At 42.8% G+C, this 18,043-nt stretch overlaps 1 protein-coding gene across 1 annotated transcript in view; it reads right to left on the bottom strand.

The window, feature by feature from the left end:
- Positions 1-911: 911 nt before the first annotated feature.
- Positions 912-18,043, bottom strand: part of CD96 (CD96 molecule) — a 28,822-nt gene continuing 11,690 nt past the window's right edge. Inside the window, exons 5-15 of the mRNA XM_018076930.2 lie at positions 16,797-16,852; positions 14,455-14,545; positions 13,922-14,098; positions 12,663-12,716; positions 10,809-10,853; positions 9,853-9,927; positions 7,061-7,135; positions 4,995-5,084; positions 4,173-4,262; positions 2,933-3,056; positions 912-1,883 (exon numbers count right to left, since the gene is read on the bottom strand). Coding sequence (XP_017932419.2) covers positions 1,775-1,883; positions 2,933-3,056; positions 4,173-4,262; positions 4,995-5,084; positions 7,061-7,135; positions 9,853-9,927; positions 10,809-10,853; positions 12,663-12,716; positions 13,922-14,098; positions 14,455-14,545; positions 16,797-16,852 — 986 coding nt within the window. The 3' untranslated portion in view covers positions 912-1,774. The remainder of the gene's footprint in view (positions 1,884-2,932; positions 3,057-4,172; positions 4,263-4,994; positions 5,085-7,060; positions 7,136-9,852; positions 9,928-10,808; positions 10,854-12,662; positions 12,717-13,921; positions 14,099-14,454; positions 14,546-16,796; positions 16,853-18,043) is intronic.

The following is an 18,043-nucleotide window of genomic DNA, read 5'->3' as shown; positions in this document are numbered from 1 at the left end:
TGCTACGGGCAGTCATCCTCATCTAAGGGCAGGGAGGAAAGTCCTTGCTCTCCACACTCCTTGGAATATTTTTATCCTTCTGGTTTTTGTTTGTTTTTTTGTTTGTTTGTTCATGGTTTTTTTACGATTTTTTTTTTTTAAGGACAAAAAGCTGCCTTCTTTTGCAGTGATGGATAGTATGACAAAAGTTAAACTACTTTGCTTCTACTACCCCACACAGAAAAGAAATGCTCAAATTAACATTGAGCCTTTCACACATGCAAGGTCAGTGTAGTTTTGTAGGACAGAAAGTGTTTTTGGTTGAGCACAGATGACAGATTTAGGGCTGCTTGTATTACAAGGTAAATAATACAACAAAGTACTCGAAAAAGGTCTGTTAGATCATTCTTTCCAGTAAGTAATTAATTTAATCTAATTTCCCGGGAAATACAGTGCTCTGAACCCTAACATTCATCGACCAGCGTTTAGCAGTAAATAAAGCAATCCCATTCCTAAATCAGAATATCAATTTTGAGCCTGACATGATTGAACTGTAGCTGATTTGCATTAATTACAGAAATACCATTGTGGTACATTTTCAAACAAGCTTAGAGGACCTTTTTCTTGGCTGCCTGAAGGTAATGTAGGACCACACTGCTGCCAAAAGCAGTGCTCCTGCTGCAGATCTGGTGCCTTGCATTAGTGATCACATAGCTGCTGACCTGGCTGAGAACTGTACAGCAGGAGCTGAGCCAATCCCACCCTCTGCACCATCATTTATCCATTAGTGTCAATGTAAGGAAATATGTAGCCTGGGCAGGACAGGGGTAAGACTGGATCACCTCCTTCGCAGGCTTAAGTCACCTGGGAAACTTCCCCTGAGGTTCTGAATGATAGCAAATGACAGAAACTCATTAAGACCAAAGGAGAAGAAAATTATTATATTCCTTTTTTTTTTCTTAATGAATATCAAAAATATAATTCCACAAAAGCAGACTCAAGTGTAAGCATTGTTTCAAAGGCACAGCACTTCTAAAGAGACTAGAATTTTCCATTATCTTTAGGCTCCTTATTCACTTCAGTCCTTAAGTCTCTGGCCCAAAGGTGGCTTGTGCATGAGCCCAAAGTTGACTGTTTTTTGTGACTTCACCAATGACAACTGAGTCTTCTTCACAGACACTTGCACCAGGCCTGCACCACGACCTTTCGTCTCACCAACCCTTCCACGTGATCCACTGTGTGCAACCCTGTGCCGAGAGATGCAGATATTTTCTTTCTGCATAAGGTGCTGATTGTTTTTTGGTTGGTTTCACAGCGATAGAAAATACTAAGTTGGTCATGTTAGTCCACAGTTAAAAAAAATAATTGTAAGAACGACTCGCATACGTATCAAAAAGCTTGTGTTAAGCCACTGTAACCGTGGTGTCCATACGGCAGAGCTGTCATCTCTGTACACTCAGCAAAAGAGAAGCTTCAACACTCTTCAGTCAGGCTGGAGGAGTGATGTGTTAATCCGCTCCCATTAAAAAGACAGCAAATTCCCAGTTGATCACCTGATTCAAATTAAGCACGTGTAATCTCGAGGTGGCACTCACAGTGGTGTTAACGTAATGCGTACATAGAGATTGACAGGATGAAGTGTCCTAAGGAATGCTCAGCTTCCAACAGTAATGTCATGTAGGCACTCTGAATTTTAATGTGGGTCATTACGACCCAACTCCTGTAGTCACTGTTCTAAAGGCAGAGCCTTTTAACTGTCGGTCTTCTGCAAGCTACACAAGGGGTGTAGGCAATGTTACAGGTTTTCTAGTTCATGGCAGGAAGGGGGAGTCCCATCAGAGTCCACCATGGAGGTATACTTTATTGGAGGTGGTGGTGGCTTGAAAGATGGAGGTCTGTTCATACTGAAATAGAGGAGAAAAAATGCACTATCACACAAAAACTGCATAAAAGACTGATGTAAAATGATCACAGGAGGGGGTAGATTGACACTAAGAGCACCTGACATTAGCTTTTACATAGTGCAACTTCCCTGATTCTGTTTTATAACCCCAGCACACCTCCTGGTATTCATTTGGCTTTCTCAGCTCACACTTCACAATTTTACTTTATTCATGTTTTAAAAGAACAGAACATAGTTCTGATGAACCATTCAAAACCAGAGGTCTTTTGCTCACACTTCTCTCTGAAGGTATATTTAATGACTTGCAACTTCTTTTGGGGTCAGTTTATAAGCCAAGATAAATAAAGGTCCCATCCCAAATCATTGAAAAAAATCAACCCTATTTTTCCCTTCTGTATACAGGATTTGTAGTTGTGTTTCGAAAGGGTTTTCCAGAATTATAAGTGATTCATTTTCACCACGAATTTTCCAACATTTTAATAATGTTAGTCAGATTAAAAATAATTGTCTCTTAGATACTACTTTTACCAGTAGATCTCTGAGTGTGTTAGTAGGGAATTAAACTTTGGTCATAATTACAAATTCAATGCTTCTTTGACTGGGATTAAGTTTCAGGTAGCCTACTTTCACATATATTATTCACAACTCAAATAGAGCTGCCGTAGAAGTACAATTTCATTAAAACATGTCCTCAAGTCACCATGGAAAATGAGAGAGCAAAAGCAGCTGGCAGGGAGGCTAATAGAAGTGGGGGACTCTGGGGACAAAAATTGACTGTTATTCTTCCCTTACACCCTGAAGCTGCACTGCAGCTCTTTTCTTAAAGTTTATTTTAAAGATAACCCACAAAACAGATGAAAGGACTGAAAACACTCCACTTTTCATATTGCTGTATGAAAAAAATAGCATTACCAATCCATGTACTTAAAGGCCTTGTGTGCTGTGAGTCATCTCAAATGAAAAGGTGTAAATCCAAACAGCTGGGTTAGAGTTTGTGCTGTCCATTGTGCCACGCCTCCCACCCCTGTGGCTCCCCTCACTTGTACTTACATCTCTTTCTGGTACTGACACCATTTCCTGACGCCCACAGCTATTAGAGAACTGCAGAAGAGGAGCAGGACGGCCACCACTGTTGGCCAGGGGAAGTGACTGGTGTTTGTGTTCCTCTCAGCACCTGTAGGGGACACACCAATCAGAGCTCATCCCAATATCCTCAGAGAGGAGGGAAATCTGGGCTTGCTGCCTGCAGCTTGTTGCTCCCCCCAGCACAGTACTGGTGTCAGTACAGCCCCAAAATTACCACCACACTGTCACGTTCCCAGCCTGAGGATTCCAAACTCTGGGTGTTGCAGCTCTGATTTATGGACTTAACCCACTTTTGTTCTGACTGGGTTTGTGAGCTGGTTTCAGCCACCCATCAGTTCACATGATGAGATTATTCAGGCACAGTCCAGCAAGTGTTTCATCCAAAACCCACTGGCTTTCTCTGTCCCCCTGTGAGCTTCTCTGTGAAGAGGAAGCAATTCACAGTGCAGCTGGGCACAGCTACCCACCACAGCTGTCCTTCCCAGGGGTTTATTTTTCACACCACTGACACCAAACCCTGCCAAAATGTCTGGCCAAGGGCTCAGTTGCATTTTTGGTGACACAGCATCCCTGTCCCTGCTCCATTCCAACTGCCTCTCCCCACCACAGTGCTTGGATTCCTCCCCTGCCCCCTGCTGCACAGCCACCCTTGGGGGTGCTGTTGGCTGACAGAGGTGTCCTCAGGGTCCTGGGTATGGAAGAGGAGAGAAGGAGCACAGTTACTCCTCCAGCTGCTGCAGAGGGTGCAGCAGTGGTCTGGGTGCCAGAGGGGGCTGGAGCACAAGGTCCCTGGGTGATACACCTCGGTGTCACCTCCCTGTTCATCACACCCCTGTGCAAGGCTGGCTGTACTGGTACGTCACCCAGCCTGGGTCTTACCCACTGTGGCAGCCAGTGCTGTGGCCTGGCACCAAGTCTACCACACTGCATGAGCCATGAGATTTCCCAGGGGCACAAGAGCGTGACTGGCCAAATTTTGCTGCTGGAAGAAAACGTGCACTGCATGTTTGCTTGCATTTGGAGGGAGAAGGCTGGAATGCCAAAAGCCTGTGACAGGCTGCGGTGTGAAGACACAGCAGCTGTGACTCCTTTTCATCTCTTTTCCCTTTTTTGAAATCCCCTGGTCAAATGGACATGATGCTCCAGGTTTTGTGCTTCTGCAATGGCATGCTGAAAGAAGAGGATTTGTAGGATAATGTCTCACCAGTACTGTTGAGCAGGCTGCTGGTAGTAAAGAAATCTTTCCCTCCTGTAGCTGAAATTGTCTGGTCTGTGACACTGTAGGACAGATTACCTAAAAAGACATGGGCACAGAACATTTTTAGTAACTTCTTCAGGTGTTTTAAAATGAAGACTGTCTTTTGAACCCACTGTTATTCACCCTGCAGAAAACTGGAAATCAAATTCCAGGATCAGGGTGTCAAAATTTGATAAAAGCACATTTTTTATCTAACACCACGTTTTAGGCCAAGAATCTAGGCATCTTACCAAGATTTTTGGCCTAAAACCTGGTGTTAGATAAAAAATGTACTTTTATCAAATTAAAGAACATTAGAAGAAAAGGAAGGAAGGAAGCCGGGAGAGAAAGAAAGAGAGAAAGAGAGAAAGAAAGGAAGAAAGGAAGAAAGAAAGGGAGAAAGAAAACACCTTTTAAAATGTTACAGCAAGCCAGCATTGAGCTGTGCTGTGGTCTAGGAGAATGATAAGCTCTCTATGTCTTTGATGGTAATGAAAAACCTAAAGATATTAAGTGGCTTAGCAGCAGCACAAAGAGTCTGCCTTTGTCACAACTAAGCAAAACCTCAGTCTCCTCTGTCAAGTGCTGTGTCTGAACCACAAAAATAATCTATCATCTGTTTGTAGGCAGTATTTTGCCCTTCCTAATACAGCTAAGCTACCTATGTCTGAATCAGTGCTGCCTAAGGATACATTTCTGTTTTTTCTAGCCACCTCCATATTCACAGCTTCTGAAATAATACCTAAAATATGCAACTAGACAATGGGACAGCATTTCCAGAGGTGCCACGGCAGTTATGGTGTGCCAGGGTTGTATTCTCAGAGGAGTGTGTGGCATTCCTGAGGCTTTGTGGAGATTCTGTGGTGGAATCATTCAAATTTGTACAAAAAGAAATAATGTCCTTCAATTTTCTTCCAAACCTGCACCTATGACTGCTTCATTAGGCTCAGCTGTGGCTATTTTGTACTCTTAGCCTTTCTCTGATGCAAACAACAAATGAAATAACAAAGGAACCTGAAAGTCTCTGGTATAATTGCTGATTTACAAATCCAAGAAAAAAACCAAAAACACTGTTTAAGTTATATGAATGAAACATCAGACAGAACCAGGAAAATCTTTTTCTTATTAGATGCTGGCTTTGATTGAAATTGAACACTGAAGTGTATGTGTTTGTGAATATATATATTACTATATATATTATAACTTAATATATATATATACTATATATATATATATACATATATATGTAGGTATGTATGCATGTATGCAGTAAAAAGCCCTATGAAAATCTGTCCAAATTTAGGGCACTCTAAGAAGTCATTGAGACTTTTGGATATTAATTCAATTCTTTTCTTCTTGCTTATTAGGTGTTTAATTTAATGAGAATAAGCATGACAGATCTTGCTTATTACTGGCAAAGTTATATATATATTAAAAAAAAAAAGACATACACTAAGAGATTCCTTAGCACTGTGCTCTGTACAGCACACTGATGAGCACTACTTATTCTTATTTACATAATGGCTTGTGTTAGAGCCTCAGAGGACTGAAATGATAATGGTAATCGCTGTTGTAGGAGCCCAGTGGCCCTGGGAGGGCACAGGGATGCATGTTGGTATGCCTCAGCAGGCTCACTGGTGCCTCTGTGCTCTGAAATTACCCTCAATTACAGCTGCTGGACTGAGGACCCTTCAAGGCCATTATGTCTTAGCCGGTGGTCAGGCAGGCACAGATGTAGGGAAGCAATAGCAGGGATGTGGGGATGACCGGTGCAATGCACAGTATATCCTGCAAGTATTAGTGTAATTCAGCATGCTTTTAGCAAAGATTGCCACCAGCAAGCTGTGCAAGAGCGGAATTGTGAAGCATTAGAAGTTGTCACGAGGTTGTGGTCTAAATGTGTGGTTGTGGGTTGTACGTGGGTAAATAAGCACTGGAGTGTTACCAAAAATATATTCAGAAAATGGAAAGCGGCTGCTACATTTGCACTTCAGCCAAAAGATGACTCCCATGCAAATGCAAAAGCTCACTTACAGTTCCTGCCTGCTCCAAAAGCACAAGGACAAACCAAGATTTTAAAAAAGAAAGTCACTTTGGGCTTCTTGCTGCTGACTGCTGAGCAGAGATTTTCTAAAGGGAAAGACTTCTGAAAAAATGTTCACCTTAGGGTTTCTTTTTAATTGATTTATTGATCTTTAATGAGGCTGCCTTTCAATGTTCTATTAGGCAGCCTTTATTGCTCCACATTATCTCATTATTTCATTGCTACTCTGAGATTTTATTTAGCTTCTCTGGCAATTTATTTCATCTATAAACTACCTTCAGTACTTACTACATTTGCCTAGCAACTCTCTCAATTGTAATATTGTTAAAATAAATATGTCTATTGAAACCAGGATACTCAAACGTTTTTTCATTCCTCTTTTGCCGCTGCAAATCCTTGACAGCTTGGAAACTTGGGCTTTTATCTTCTAACTCAGCGGAATTCAACAGGGAAATTGTTTCTGTGAAGTATTGAAAAGCTGGTACAGATGACTCCACCTGACTTTTGGCCTCTGCTCAGACACAACTTTTCCATGTTTAGTAATAATTTTTGCATGGCAATGTGGTGACTATCAACTAGCAGCTGAAAATAAGCACCACAGGGAATGGTATCTCGGGAAAGGTATCTCGAACTGAGGACCTGAGGACCTGCTGCTCTACTTTTTGCAAGATGCTCCAGGCTACTGTAGATTTGCAATCCAATGCTCACATTTTCACTTTGTGCCACATTTTCACTTTGCAGCCCCCATAGTTGGCTTCATAACTCCCCTGTTACAGTCCTAAGAAGCAAAGGAGACAGATCATCTACTCACGTGCTGCTGTCAGACTCTCACTTAATGCTGCGGCGCTGGTGTAGCTTTTTGTCTCTGCATTAAAAGCCAGTGCTCCTGCTGAAAAACACACAAGCTTGTAAAAATTGCTGTAGGGAACCATAATGCTTGTTTTTCATTTTCCCTGTCTTTCTTCCCTGTTTCCTGACTAATAAGGTCAAACAGTTGTAGCCCACTACTTGAGATGCTGGCTTCCCTCACATAAGCACTACATAACTCCATGTCTTCTTTGAAAGCCTATCACAAGCTAGAACCTCGACTGAGATAGATGAATAAACTTTGACAAAACATTTGGAGCATTTTTGTATTTCAGCATAGTTTCAAGTGAAGCTCTATAGATTGGAGTTCACTGGCTTGTTTCGTCCTGAAGCCAGAGCAGCGACAAACAAACATACATAAATCAGAATCTAGACAGGATGTCACCAGCTCCAGGGAAACAAAACTGTTTTCCCAACTAGCAAAGGGAAGTTTTGAAAAAGTTAGTGTACAGGTGTCAAACCTGCAATGTCTGATGCCAAAAGCCAATTTATTTAATATTTTCCTTTAAGCTTTTTTTTTTAAGTGCTAAGATTTCTAGAGCTCAGCTAGCTATTTATCTGATATTTACACACAGATGGTGGCTAGCAAGTAGACCTCTATTTTCCCAAAAGAACTATATTACATTTACTAAAAAGAGTTCATCTTTCTTAACAACTGTCTCATTTTTGGAAAAAAAAATATCATTAAGCCATCTAAACAAACCCAAGAAGGTGAAATGCAGCTGTAACCCATCACTCGAAGCCTGAGCTTCTCTGTGCTCAGACATAGAGCTATCATGGAAGCTAAGCAAAGTCCAGGCTGCAGTTTTAACAGCCTTGGTTTTGCTTTCCCTGCTCCTGCCCTTGCCTCTCTATGTCCACTCTTCCCTCGAATCCGTTCCCAGCTGTCTCTTAGATTTTCATTAAAAACTTGCAAAATAGCAGGAACTGAACCAAACCAGTAGACTGAAATGGCAGGCCTGGACTTGGCATCCTGACTCAGCTGCAGCTCAGAGGATTTGCTCAAGTAGCTGATGGTGGCACAAATGTGAGAACCAGCAGTGAGCCAGAGAGGAGAAGCACCAATCCAAGGCTGGCACACTGCAACTGCCACGTGTTGGGAGCATTCATTAAAAGGCAGTTGTTTCCTGGCCTACTTACAGAAGAAAAATGGCTCAGCTCCACCTTACATTATGACTTTTACCTTGAACCTCCTCAATCAGCGAAGATGTGTAATTCAGCTAGGAGAATCTTCTCTGTTCACATTGTATATTTATAGCCTTTGTCATTAAATTTTTTGTTGAGACAGAAGGGCTTTCAGTCCACTTGGACAAGCAACTTTGCTGTTCTGCTCTCAGCCAGGCAAGGGTCTCTGTTTTGGGGATGGGGACAGCAGCATGAGAAGCAGCAAACTTTCATTTCAGTGCCACTGCAGTCTGTGTTCCTGCCTTGGCATATCTCTGTCTAGCCTCTTTGTGCCCCCGGGCTTTATGCTGAGTGATTCAACTCCAAACACAAGGAAGCCCTGTGTTTGGTGTCTTCCTCCAGTATTACCCCCAACTGCTGCCCTTCACATTGCTCTCTTATCTCTGCTAGAGAGTAACTTTAAGGTTTGAGGTTACTTTAAGGGAGGGTTGCAGGATTGAATTTACACAGCCCAAGGAGAATAGTCAATGCCCCACAGGCTCATAAAAGTCTGTTGCACTCAAATTTTTTTTTGTTTGGGAGAACAAGGCTTCTGCAAATACTAAGGGCCAAATCCACTCTTGCTGGTGGCTACCTCAGTGGTGCATCATTCCTGACCCAAAGCTATGGTGCTGTTAAGGAGAGGAACAACAACTTGCCATTTTGCCTCCTCCTTGTGCTGTCTGCACTGCTGTTTTGCATGTGCTTCTTTGTCTAAAATGAAGAGTGTGTGCCATGTGTGTGTTCAGTCAGGAGCTGTGGCAGTGAGCACACCTCTCCTTGCTGCCAGTGAGGGCTGCCCCAGCACCCTTCTATCTGCTGCTTAAAACCAGCCAGTCCTACAGGGATCAACAGCTGGGCTTCAAAAGAGACTTTAAAGAAAAGAGTGCTTGCAGACAGGCTGTGCTGCGAGAAAATGCACTCTGCTGTGTCTGGTGGGCATTAACGCTGTATTTTGAGATCAGAAGGTAGGAGGTTCTCAGCTTTACCTGCTCTTGATTCAGGCTGCTGCTGCACTGTCCAGCCCACTGGTTTAACCTCTCCCTTGGCAAGAGAGGTTAAACCCTTCCAAGTGTTACTCTGCCCTCCACTGGCCTTGGTGTTGCCAGCCTAAGGAAGAAATTACCTGTTGTAAACATTTTGTTTATTGTTGCTTTGTATTTGGACTTCTGTGCTCTGATGTTTGGGTTACACTTTTTCTAGCTCTAATCTAATTCTATTTTGGTATGACCTTTAATTAAAGAAAATAGGTATTCCTTGTAAATAATATAATATAATAACACTAATTAATATATACTCGATGTCAATTCAGTTGCCAAATTTAGTGCACATATCCTAAATGGAGCATTAAAAAAGATAAAATCACTAAAGCATTTTCTCATATATTTACTTTTGAACTGTGGTTATACTGACTGTGGTTACTGTACCTCCTAGCATATAATCCACTAGGAAAAGGGCTTCAGGAGACAGTAAATTGTTTGCTACAAAAAAAGCAAGATGGTTATTGTGCTTATGTGTTTTTCTCCTACATTGTTGAAGCAATAGAGAAAACATTTTGGCTTAATTGATTACCTTGTGTTATGGAAGCAGGAGCCAAGTTTGCTTGACTTGTGAAATCCAGAGAGGCCAAAGATGTTGACTGGGGCTCTAAAGACAAACAGATTACATGGTATCACATTTAGCTGATAGGTTTTTTAGAAAATAATATTAATAAATCACAAAACAGCCTAGATCAAAGCTTGCGGCAGCTGTTGGGTAAATGCAGACTCTGCAGCAGAAATCCTGCTGTCAGACTTAAGGCTAAATGCTCAAACACATCCCACAAATTCAGGGGGCACTCACAGATGGCTGATGTTATTAATACTGGCCCTTTCCCGTGAGCTGGCTGGAGACATTACTTATTTATGTTTTTATACACAGGGTACAGTTTAACTGCTGTGGGGTGGATCATGCATTTGATGGTGGTGCTCCCCCATTTATCCAGAGCCTTTCCAGAAATGGTCCATGACAAGATGCCACAGCCACATAAGCCAAGGAGATCACCTGCGGGTTTTCCTCTCGGTTGCTGAAGAGAGTTTTATGTAGTTACCCATGTGCACGCTCTGGTAAAACAGAGTTAGCTATCTTACATAACTAATGAAGGGGAATGATGTGCTGCTCTTGGGTCAAGGAAAAGTGGTGGCTTTAACTTTTCTATCACACGCACCTCTCTGTCATAATAGGACAAATTTATTTACAGTTCTATAGGCAGAATATTCCATTTTATAAAAATGCATAAAAATAACGCAATATTCAGGATGCTGTTTTACATGCTGTCCTAACGTGACAGTTTTAGTAAGATTTCTGTTGGATCTCTGCTTGAATGACTTCACAGCTCGCAAATTCCCATCCAGCAGGACACGGGTACCGTCAGTACCAGAGCACACTGACCTTTCCCTGGCACATCTCTGGCCCTGTGTACATGACATTTAAGCAGTGGTCAATATACATATATTGTATAATGAAGGCTTCTATTTTATCCTCCTTACCTGAGGCAGTCATGACAGCTGATGTAAGTGTTGAATTACCAAGGTCTATAACAAATCAAAACAAACAGCATAAGGAAGGTGTTTGTTCTGCTTTAGGAAAGTGGGCGATTCAAAGGTTCAAGAGTGAGAAAGTACATCACACTTAATTTCCAAATAATCTTTCAATGCACAACTCAGCTAAGTGGTCTGGAGAGAAACATGAAGCATCTGAGGTAACTGTGCTGTGAAATCCCTAGGGAAACAAAGGTTTTTGGGGAAAAATTTTGGAGCCCCTGGCACCTCAACTTAAGAAGCACAAGTGAATCACATGGGTTTATTCCATTCAAAGAGATGCACCTTATTAGCACAGATGTTGAAATAACAAATATGAGCTGGTGGTGGCACCTGCACAGCTCCATCCACGAGGCACTTTGGAGGCTGTAACTCTTGACAGGAAATTTCAGAGACCCTTTGCACTGAAAAGTGCTCACTGAGTCCTCAGAGAAGAGGAGGGGGAGTTATTCCTTGTAATTAAAGAACTGTTAACCACCCAGACAAGTGCAGCAGAGACACCATCCTGCCCAAGCAGCATTTATGTCCTAAGTAAGAGATCTCTCACTTCTCTCAGTATTTTTTTTCCCCAGGAGAAGAGGCAAAGTAATCCCTGAGTAGGTTAGGAGGATGGATTATGTCTCCCCAAAGGGTTTCATGAAGGACATAATCTATGGAAGCTCACACACCCCATTAGAAAAACACATCTGGGAAGGCAGCCAGAGGTACCTACCTCTGTATGGTTGGGCACATGTGGTGGGCACTGCGTGGGAGCAACCCTCTGCAGATCAGATCTTAGCAAAAGCAGGTAACTATCAACTCTCCAGCTGCTTTTCTGTGCAAGCACTTGTACCTCCTTTGGCTGTTGCTTTTCCATTTCCATTTCATCTTAGCCTCGCCTGCACTAGCAGGGATTTTGCAGTAGCTGGCTGACATAAAGGACTCCTTAGCAAAGGTGCAGCAGGTCAGAAAACCTGGGCAGTGGGCACCTTGAGGTGTGCCCAGCTCCCAGGGACTTTATGCAGAGTGTGCAAGATGAAGAAGAATGGTGACCTGATGCAAGCTGCCAGGGTTCCTGTGAGATATCACCTTGCAGAGGCCAGTGGAAAACAAAGTCTCTCTCTCAGGGCCCCCCAGTGACTGGGATGACTTTCTAGTGTGCAGTGGGGTATTAGCTGAACCCCCAGAGCTTGCCACAACCTGCACTTGTAGAAGTTTTTACACAGAAACCCACACTTCTTTTCATGCCATCTGTCTACAGCATTTCTCTGACACACTCACGTAACCCACTGCTGAAGTGCAGCTGCCTCCCACGAGGAGCAGAACAAACTGCTCCAGGACAGATGTCTCCAAAGGGCTTCAGCTGAGGTGTGGACGGAACATTTATCTGTCTGCAATAAGCTGATAATAAGACAAACTTGCAGGGGCAGAGCACAGATTTACCACATTTACACAAATTAAGAAACATTCTATCAGTTCTTTAATTAGGCAAAAGTGTTGAGGATCTTGGCTGTGTACTTAAGCAGAAGGTAGAACCGTTAACAGGGCTGTTATTTTTAATTATTACTTCAGTGTTGAAAGAGCTTTATTCAAATGCCAGCTGAAGCATCAGAAATAACATTATGTGCCCCTCAAGGCTGGAGTTTAATTATGCTTGGTCTTAATTATGATAGATTACATCACCAAAATATCTGTGTATTGTATTTTCTCTGAAATCATAGCTGCAGGAAGGGGTTTCTTGGTGTAGTAAGTGTTACAACAACTTCAGGAATTTATAGATTCCTCTAACACAACCCAAGTTATTTTATTCTTAATTTATCCTACCTTCTGAAACCATGGTGGGAAAAACTTCAGGTGAAGCTTCATTAGACTTATTGTCTGTGAATAAAAAAAAGAGAAAGATGAAACCAGTTCTTTAAAGTAATTATAAAGGCTGAGAATTTAGTTTAGGTTTGTGTCATACTGTGCACCTTCACAGAAGGCATGGCTGAGAATTAATGTGATTCTTTCCTTTCTGTCATATCTAAATACATTAATGTTTTTATACAGAGTGGATCTATCTTGGCATTAGCATAACCTGCAGGCAAGAACTTAGACTGCTTTAATTGATGGCTCTCCAATTTGAAGATATTTCTACAAAACTACAAATTGGGTGAAATGAGTAATTTTGGAGAAAAGGGTGATTTATCTCCCTTCCCTCTGAAGCTATATTTCCAGAGGATTCAGCTCTGGCTTTTGATGCAGTCTTACTTTGTGGAAAAACATACCAATAAGCATATCCACAGCCACAAGTGAACATAGCTGAGATGCAAGCAGTTGCCAAGGTACATGATGTACCAGCAGATGCTGCTAAGGGGTCAGCAGCTCAGTCCTGTTGTCTGTGCAGCAAGGATCATAATAACAATAATAAAAATAATAAAAAAGTGTCACTATGCATTTGCACCTGAGGAGGAGACATGAACAAGAGGGTGCTAAAGGAAATCTGTCAGATCTTCTCACCAGCCCCCCTGCATTCTCAGAAGTGCCAAAACCGTCTGTAATGTTGAGTCTCCCGCTTTCACCAGAAGAGCAGGACAGCATGTATACCCACTTCCCTAACCATGTAGCTAATCCTTATGGTACAGATTACAGGGGAGTTTCTCCATTGTCCAAAATGGTTCAACCTTTTGCAAGTTTCACTGAAGATGTATAACACAGCCCTGATCTGAGGGTTTGGATTTCCAGAGAGCTGCACTGCACACATGCAGACTTTTTGCCACAAATGCTCAGTGGGAAACACATGATTATAATAGCTCACTGGTCCGTGTGGCTATGCTAATCTATTTTTGGATATGGGAAGTACAGCAAGACACTGCCTAAACAAACAGCAAGCATCTTCTGTTTGTGCAGGAGTTTCTTAGCTCATTTAGAGGCTTAAGCAAAGACTTGAGCTAAAAAACCTGCCAGAAAGTTCAAGCTGTGAGATGAACTTGTACAATAAAGCTTCCATACTCTTGGTATTTCTTCAGTATTTTAAATAACAGTGAATACATGTGCTTGGTGTTCTTAAGATCTCAGATGTGTTTCATCTATGAAAAACCTACCAAATGAAACAAATATTTCTTCCGATGAAATATTCCATATTTCACTCCCGAGGGAAGGAAACAGACATGCACATGAGAATGTCTTATGTGTCTCTTGGGTCCCTTGCAGCATCAGCGTTGACCTCATCTGATAGAAACCTTCACTGTCTTGCAAATCTTCTTGTACAACAGGAATTTCTTGGGGAAAAAAGAAAAAGGCCCTCTCGTTCACTCCAGATCATAAATCAAAACTGTGCATAATATTGGTACTGAAAACAGGCTCATATAGATGCAGGTTTCTTTGCTGAGACACTACCAAAGATCTGTCAAGAACAGTGTGGTTATACCAAACCATGGTTCCCATCCCTAGCAATTGCAGGGGTCTGTGGTCACAGCCATTTGCCATCTGTTCCCTTTGAGGAGGTCTGACACTCTCCCTTGCACCCAGACAGACTCCTGCAGGCTCCCTGTGGCAGGAAGGGATGAGCAACCATCACTTCTCTTGGGAACCACTTCTACAGCTGTGCCATTGTCCTACTGACAGGTTGCTTTACCTCCAGGCTGCTCCGACAGGTTTGCTCTGTCCACGTACCACACAAGGCTTGGCTTGGGAAACGCCTTCCTCACAACACAGCTCACGCTGGGCTATGGGGCAGGAAAAGGAAGTTATTAGGTTAGACTCCAACATCCTCACCCTGCTGCCAGCTTCCAAATTCCCTTATGGACAGTGCTTGTTAACTCACAATCCTGCTGTGGAAGGACGCACTTCCTTCCTCTTTATTGTGTTTCTTGCCCACTCCCTTCATTTTTCTGGTTGTGGGCAGTGTTGAATGAGAGTCCAGGGACACACCACTGCTCTGGATGAAAAGGCTCCAACCCTCTCTAGCCCTGGCTGTGGCTGGAAAGATGTAGGGTGACCCCCACCCCTCCTGCCTCCAGTGATGAACATCCACATGGAAAAACACTGGAATTGGTAATGGGCAGTGTGTGTATGGAGAGTAAGACACCTTCTGATCACCATGTGAATCCTCCCTTCATTAGGCAGATGGAGAGACAAATCCCATGAAAAAGACTGCCTAGTCTGTTGAATATTCAAAACTAGATACCTTTGTAGTAGGCACAATATGCAAGAGGTTTCCAGAAATTGATGCTTTAGAGGCAGTACTCCTGGCTCTATGCCAATTGCTCCAAAAATCTGTTTTTGTGCTCCATTTAATTTCTCATCAAGCAATAGATGGGAAGAACCTCAAAATCAGGGCTAGATGAAGGGCTGGGCACTAGCAAGGTGGGAGGTCTCATCCTCATACTGCCTGGATGTTCACAATTACATTTATTTAGCAGGTTATGACACTGCTAAGTACTAAGCACTGTTATAAGAGAAATTGCCTTGTCCTTTTAAACAGAAAAAAGGAAAAAGCATGTGCTACTCATGCAGCACAAGGCCCACTCGCTCCCACTTTTGAAGAAAGTGGCTCCCACATTTAGTTGAAAGCAAGCTTGATGTATTACAGCCAGGAGAAGTCAATCATTCAGTAGAAAGACTGAAACTACCCAGCAGAAACTCTTTCCCTGCCATGGTAAATTGTATTGCTTTCCCCTATTTTCTCTTCATTATTCCCTTATTTTTCAGGCACTTTTAGGTCATAATATTTTTATAAATGCTTCCTTATGAAGAAATACAAATCCGATATCCTTACTAGATTTAAGCCCTGCAAGAAAAAGAAGAAAAGAGAAGTAAAGGAGTTGGTGTTTGTTTGGAGATGAAGAACTGACAGAGGAGTTTCTATTGTCCAGTCTCATGATGGCAGCACCCTTGCTCTGTTCAACAGGACTGTGTAGATAAAAGCCTGTAATATCCAACACCACACGTGGAAATAGGTCATCAGGAAAATTATACCAGTCAGTTTTGCAGAACTGACTGACTCATGGCTTGTCTGAAGCAGGTGGATATGGCTAGTGCAAGGTTCTGCCTGCCCACAAGCTCTGTTTCCAAGGAAAACCTTTATTTGGGATGAATGCTCACAGACCAAAAGCTTCAACTTGAAGAGATGGAACAGGAAGCAAAGCAGCCTAGCTAGTAGCCAGAGTGGCTTGCTAGTCAGTCATATGGGCCACAAATATGTTTTATGCCAAGTATGGCCACTGCAGATCTGCAGACCTTTAGGTTTTGCCATTACCAAGCATGTGAGAAAGCAGAGGCCCCAAAACACATGGGTAACTGCTCATCTCTAAATAGGGACTCTCAGATTTAGATCTAGTTGCTCTACTGGCATCTGACTGCCCCAGATGAGATAGGCTTGCAGTGTGATACATTATACCCAACACGATCACCACCTTTTCATCAGCGTGTTAGGCCATGTCTGTGCTCCAAGCATTGTTCCCACAGCACCTGCTCCTCCCTGTCCTAAGGGGGGCTGTGGGGAAGGTAGAGGGTGCCTCTTCCTGACCCCCTGGAGCAGCATCCTGGGTAGCAGGTGACCTTTTTCAGAGAGGGATTTTATGCAGTGTGGAGAGGGCAGCTCGAGATTGTTGGGTAGTAGCCAGCAGATGGGGAGGGAAAGGGAGAATTGCAGCCCCCTGCAAACCACATAGCCTCTTGATCTGTCCTGGAGTCTTCCCCAGGGCTAACATAAAACCAGATTTTGCCCACACATCAGAGAAGCCCTTAGCTTGGTCAAGTTTGTGCTCACCAAAGAAATTCACTGCTGTGAGGATGGAAATTGCTCAGAGGGAAGGGCAGGAACAGCTGACATTAACTCTTTGCCGTGCCCATTGACCTGTGAGCTTTGTCAGTTTGGATGTTCCACCCATGCCTGATTCAGCTCAGCTTGCCTGGCTCTGCTGGGGTGGCACGGTGGCAGTCACAGGCCTTACTCTTTGCTCCAAAATTGCTCACCTTCTGCGAGGTGCCAGCTGAGCCCTCCTGCAGGCTAACAGAGATCTCAGGGTAAGCTGGAAAGCAAACATATATGTATTAGTGAAATGGACACTGAAGATCACAGTAACAGCTTCTAAGAAGACTTAACAGCCTTGTTTCATAAAAAGAGTTGAAATTAAATCCTAACCCCACCCACACAAGTAGCAAGATAAAAGCTTGCACAGCTGCAATTTGAGGTCAAGGAAGTGGTTTACAAGCACAGATCAGCAGCTACTGCCACAGGATTCATGATGTGTTTCAGTGTCTATCTAAACTACTCTAGGGTGGCTTTGCTGGGGAAACAAGATGAAAGCATCCTGCAGTCACAGCTCCGGCAGCAGAGTCACCCTTCCTGGGCCTGATGAAATGAAACACACCCCGGTTGTTGGTTCCTCTGGGTGCTTGCCAATCAAAGTCATCTCCAAAGGCTTCAGCCATCTCCAAAAACATTGATTGGTTTTGGGTACCAGCCACCCACGTGCTGTCACCTGGACAGACGTGTGGCAGTGTCACACCACAGATGCTTCCTGCCTTGCCAGGAAGCCCAGAGCTCACCTTCACATCAGAGCAGCAGGCTGTGGATGACCACATCCACATGAAATGGAAAAAGTGTTTTCTTTTTGCAGCATGTTGGTTCTGGGTGAAGTTGACTGTACAAATTAAAGCTATCAGGTACTGTAAACCTTTCTAAGTGGGCATTTCTAAAGTAGCCATCGGAATCCCTGCTTTGGAGTAATATTAACTGACTTGTTAAGTAAGGACTGTTGAAACTGTGTTAATATATTAAAAACTCTCAAAAGCCTCAGGTAAATTGTACTTCTGGCCTTTTCTGAGCCTTGAAACTGGAGTGGAAACAAGTGCTGCCCCTGGATTTGTTAGGAGATCAGTAATTCTTTCTCTTTCCAACTTAAACCTCACTTTATTCTCTACCATTAAGATACTTTCCTCTTTTTTCTTACCCTGTTATATTCCCTTACATTCCCCTCTGAGCTGAACTGCTCAAGTTTCTCTCTTGTATTATATGGCTAATCCTCTAAGGACTCTCCTGACTTCTTTTTTTTCTTTTAATTTCCACTTTTCTGCTTAATGTTACTGACGGATTATGCCTGGTCATGACCTGTATTTAATTATCGTAGCCTTATGGTTTTTTGGACTCAGGGTACTTTTGGATGAAGTTTCCTTTTTTTTTTTTTTTTAATATTTTTTCCTTGGTTTTGCTCTTTACT

Source organism: Manacus vitellinus, unplaced genomic scaffold (genome assembly GCF_001715985.3).
Source record: "Manacus vitellinus isolate BGI_N305 unplaced genomic scaffold, ASM171598v3 scaffold_34_pilon, whole genome shotgun sequence".
NCBI classification, from domain to species: domain Eukaryota; kingdom Metazoa; phylum Chordata; class Aves; order Passeriformes; family Pipridae; genus Manacus; species Manacus vitellinus.
Note: the sequence above shows the minus strand (reverse complement) of the source record. Positions and strands in the feature narration are given on the sequence as shown.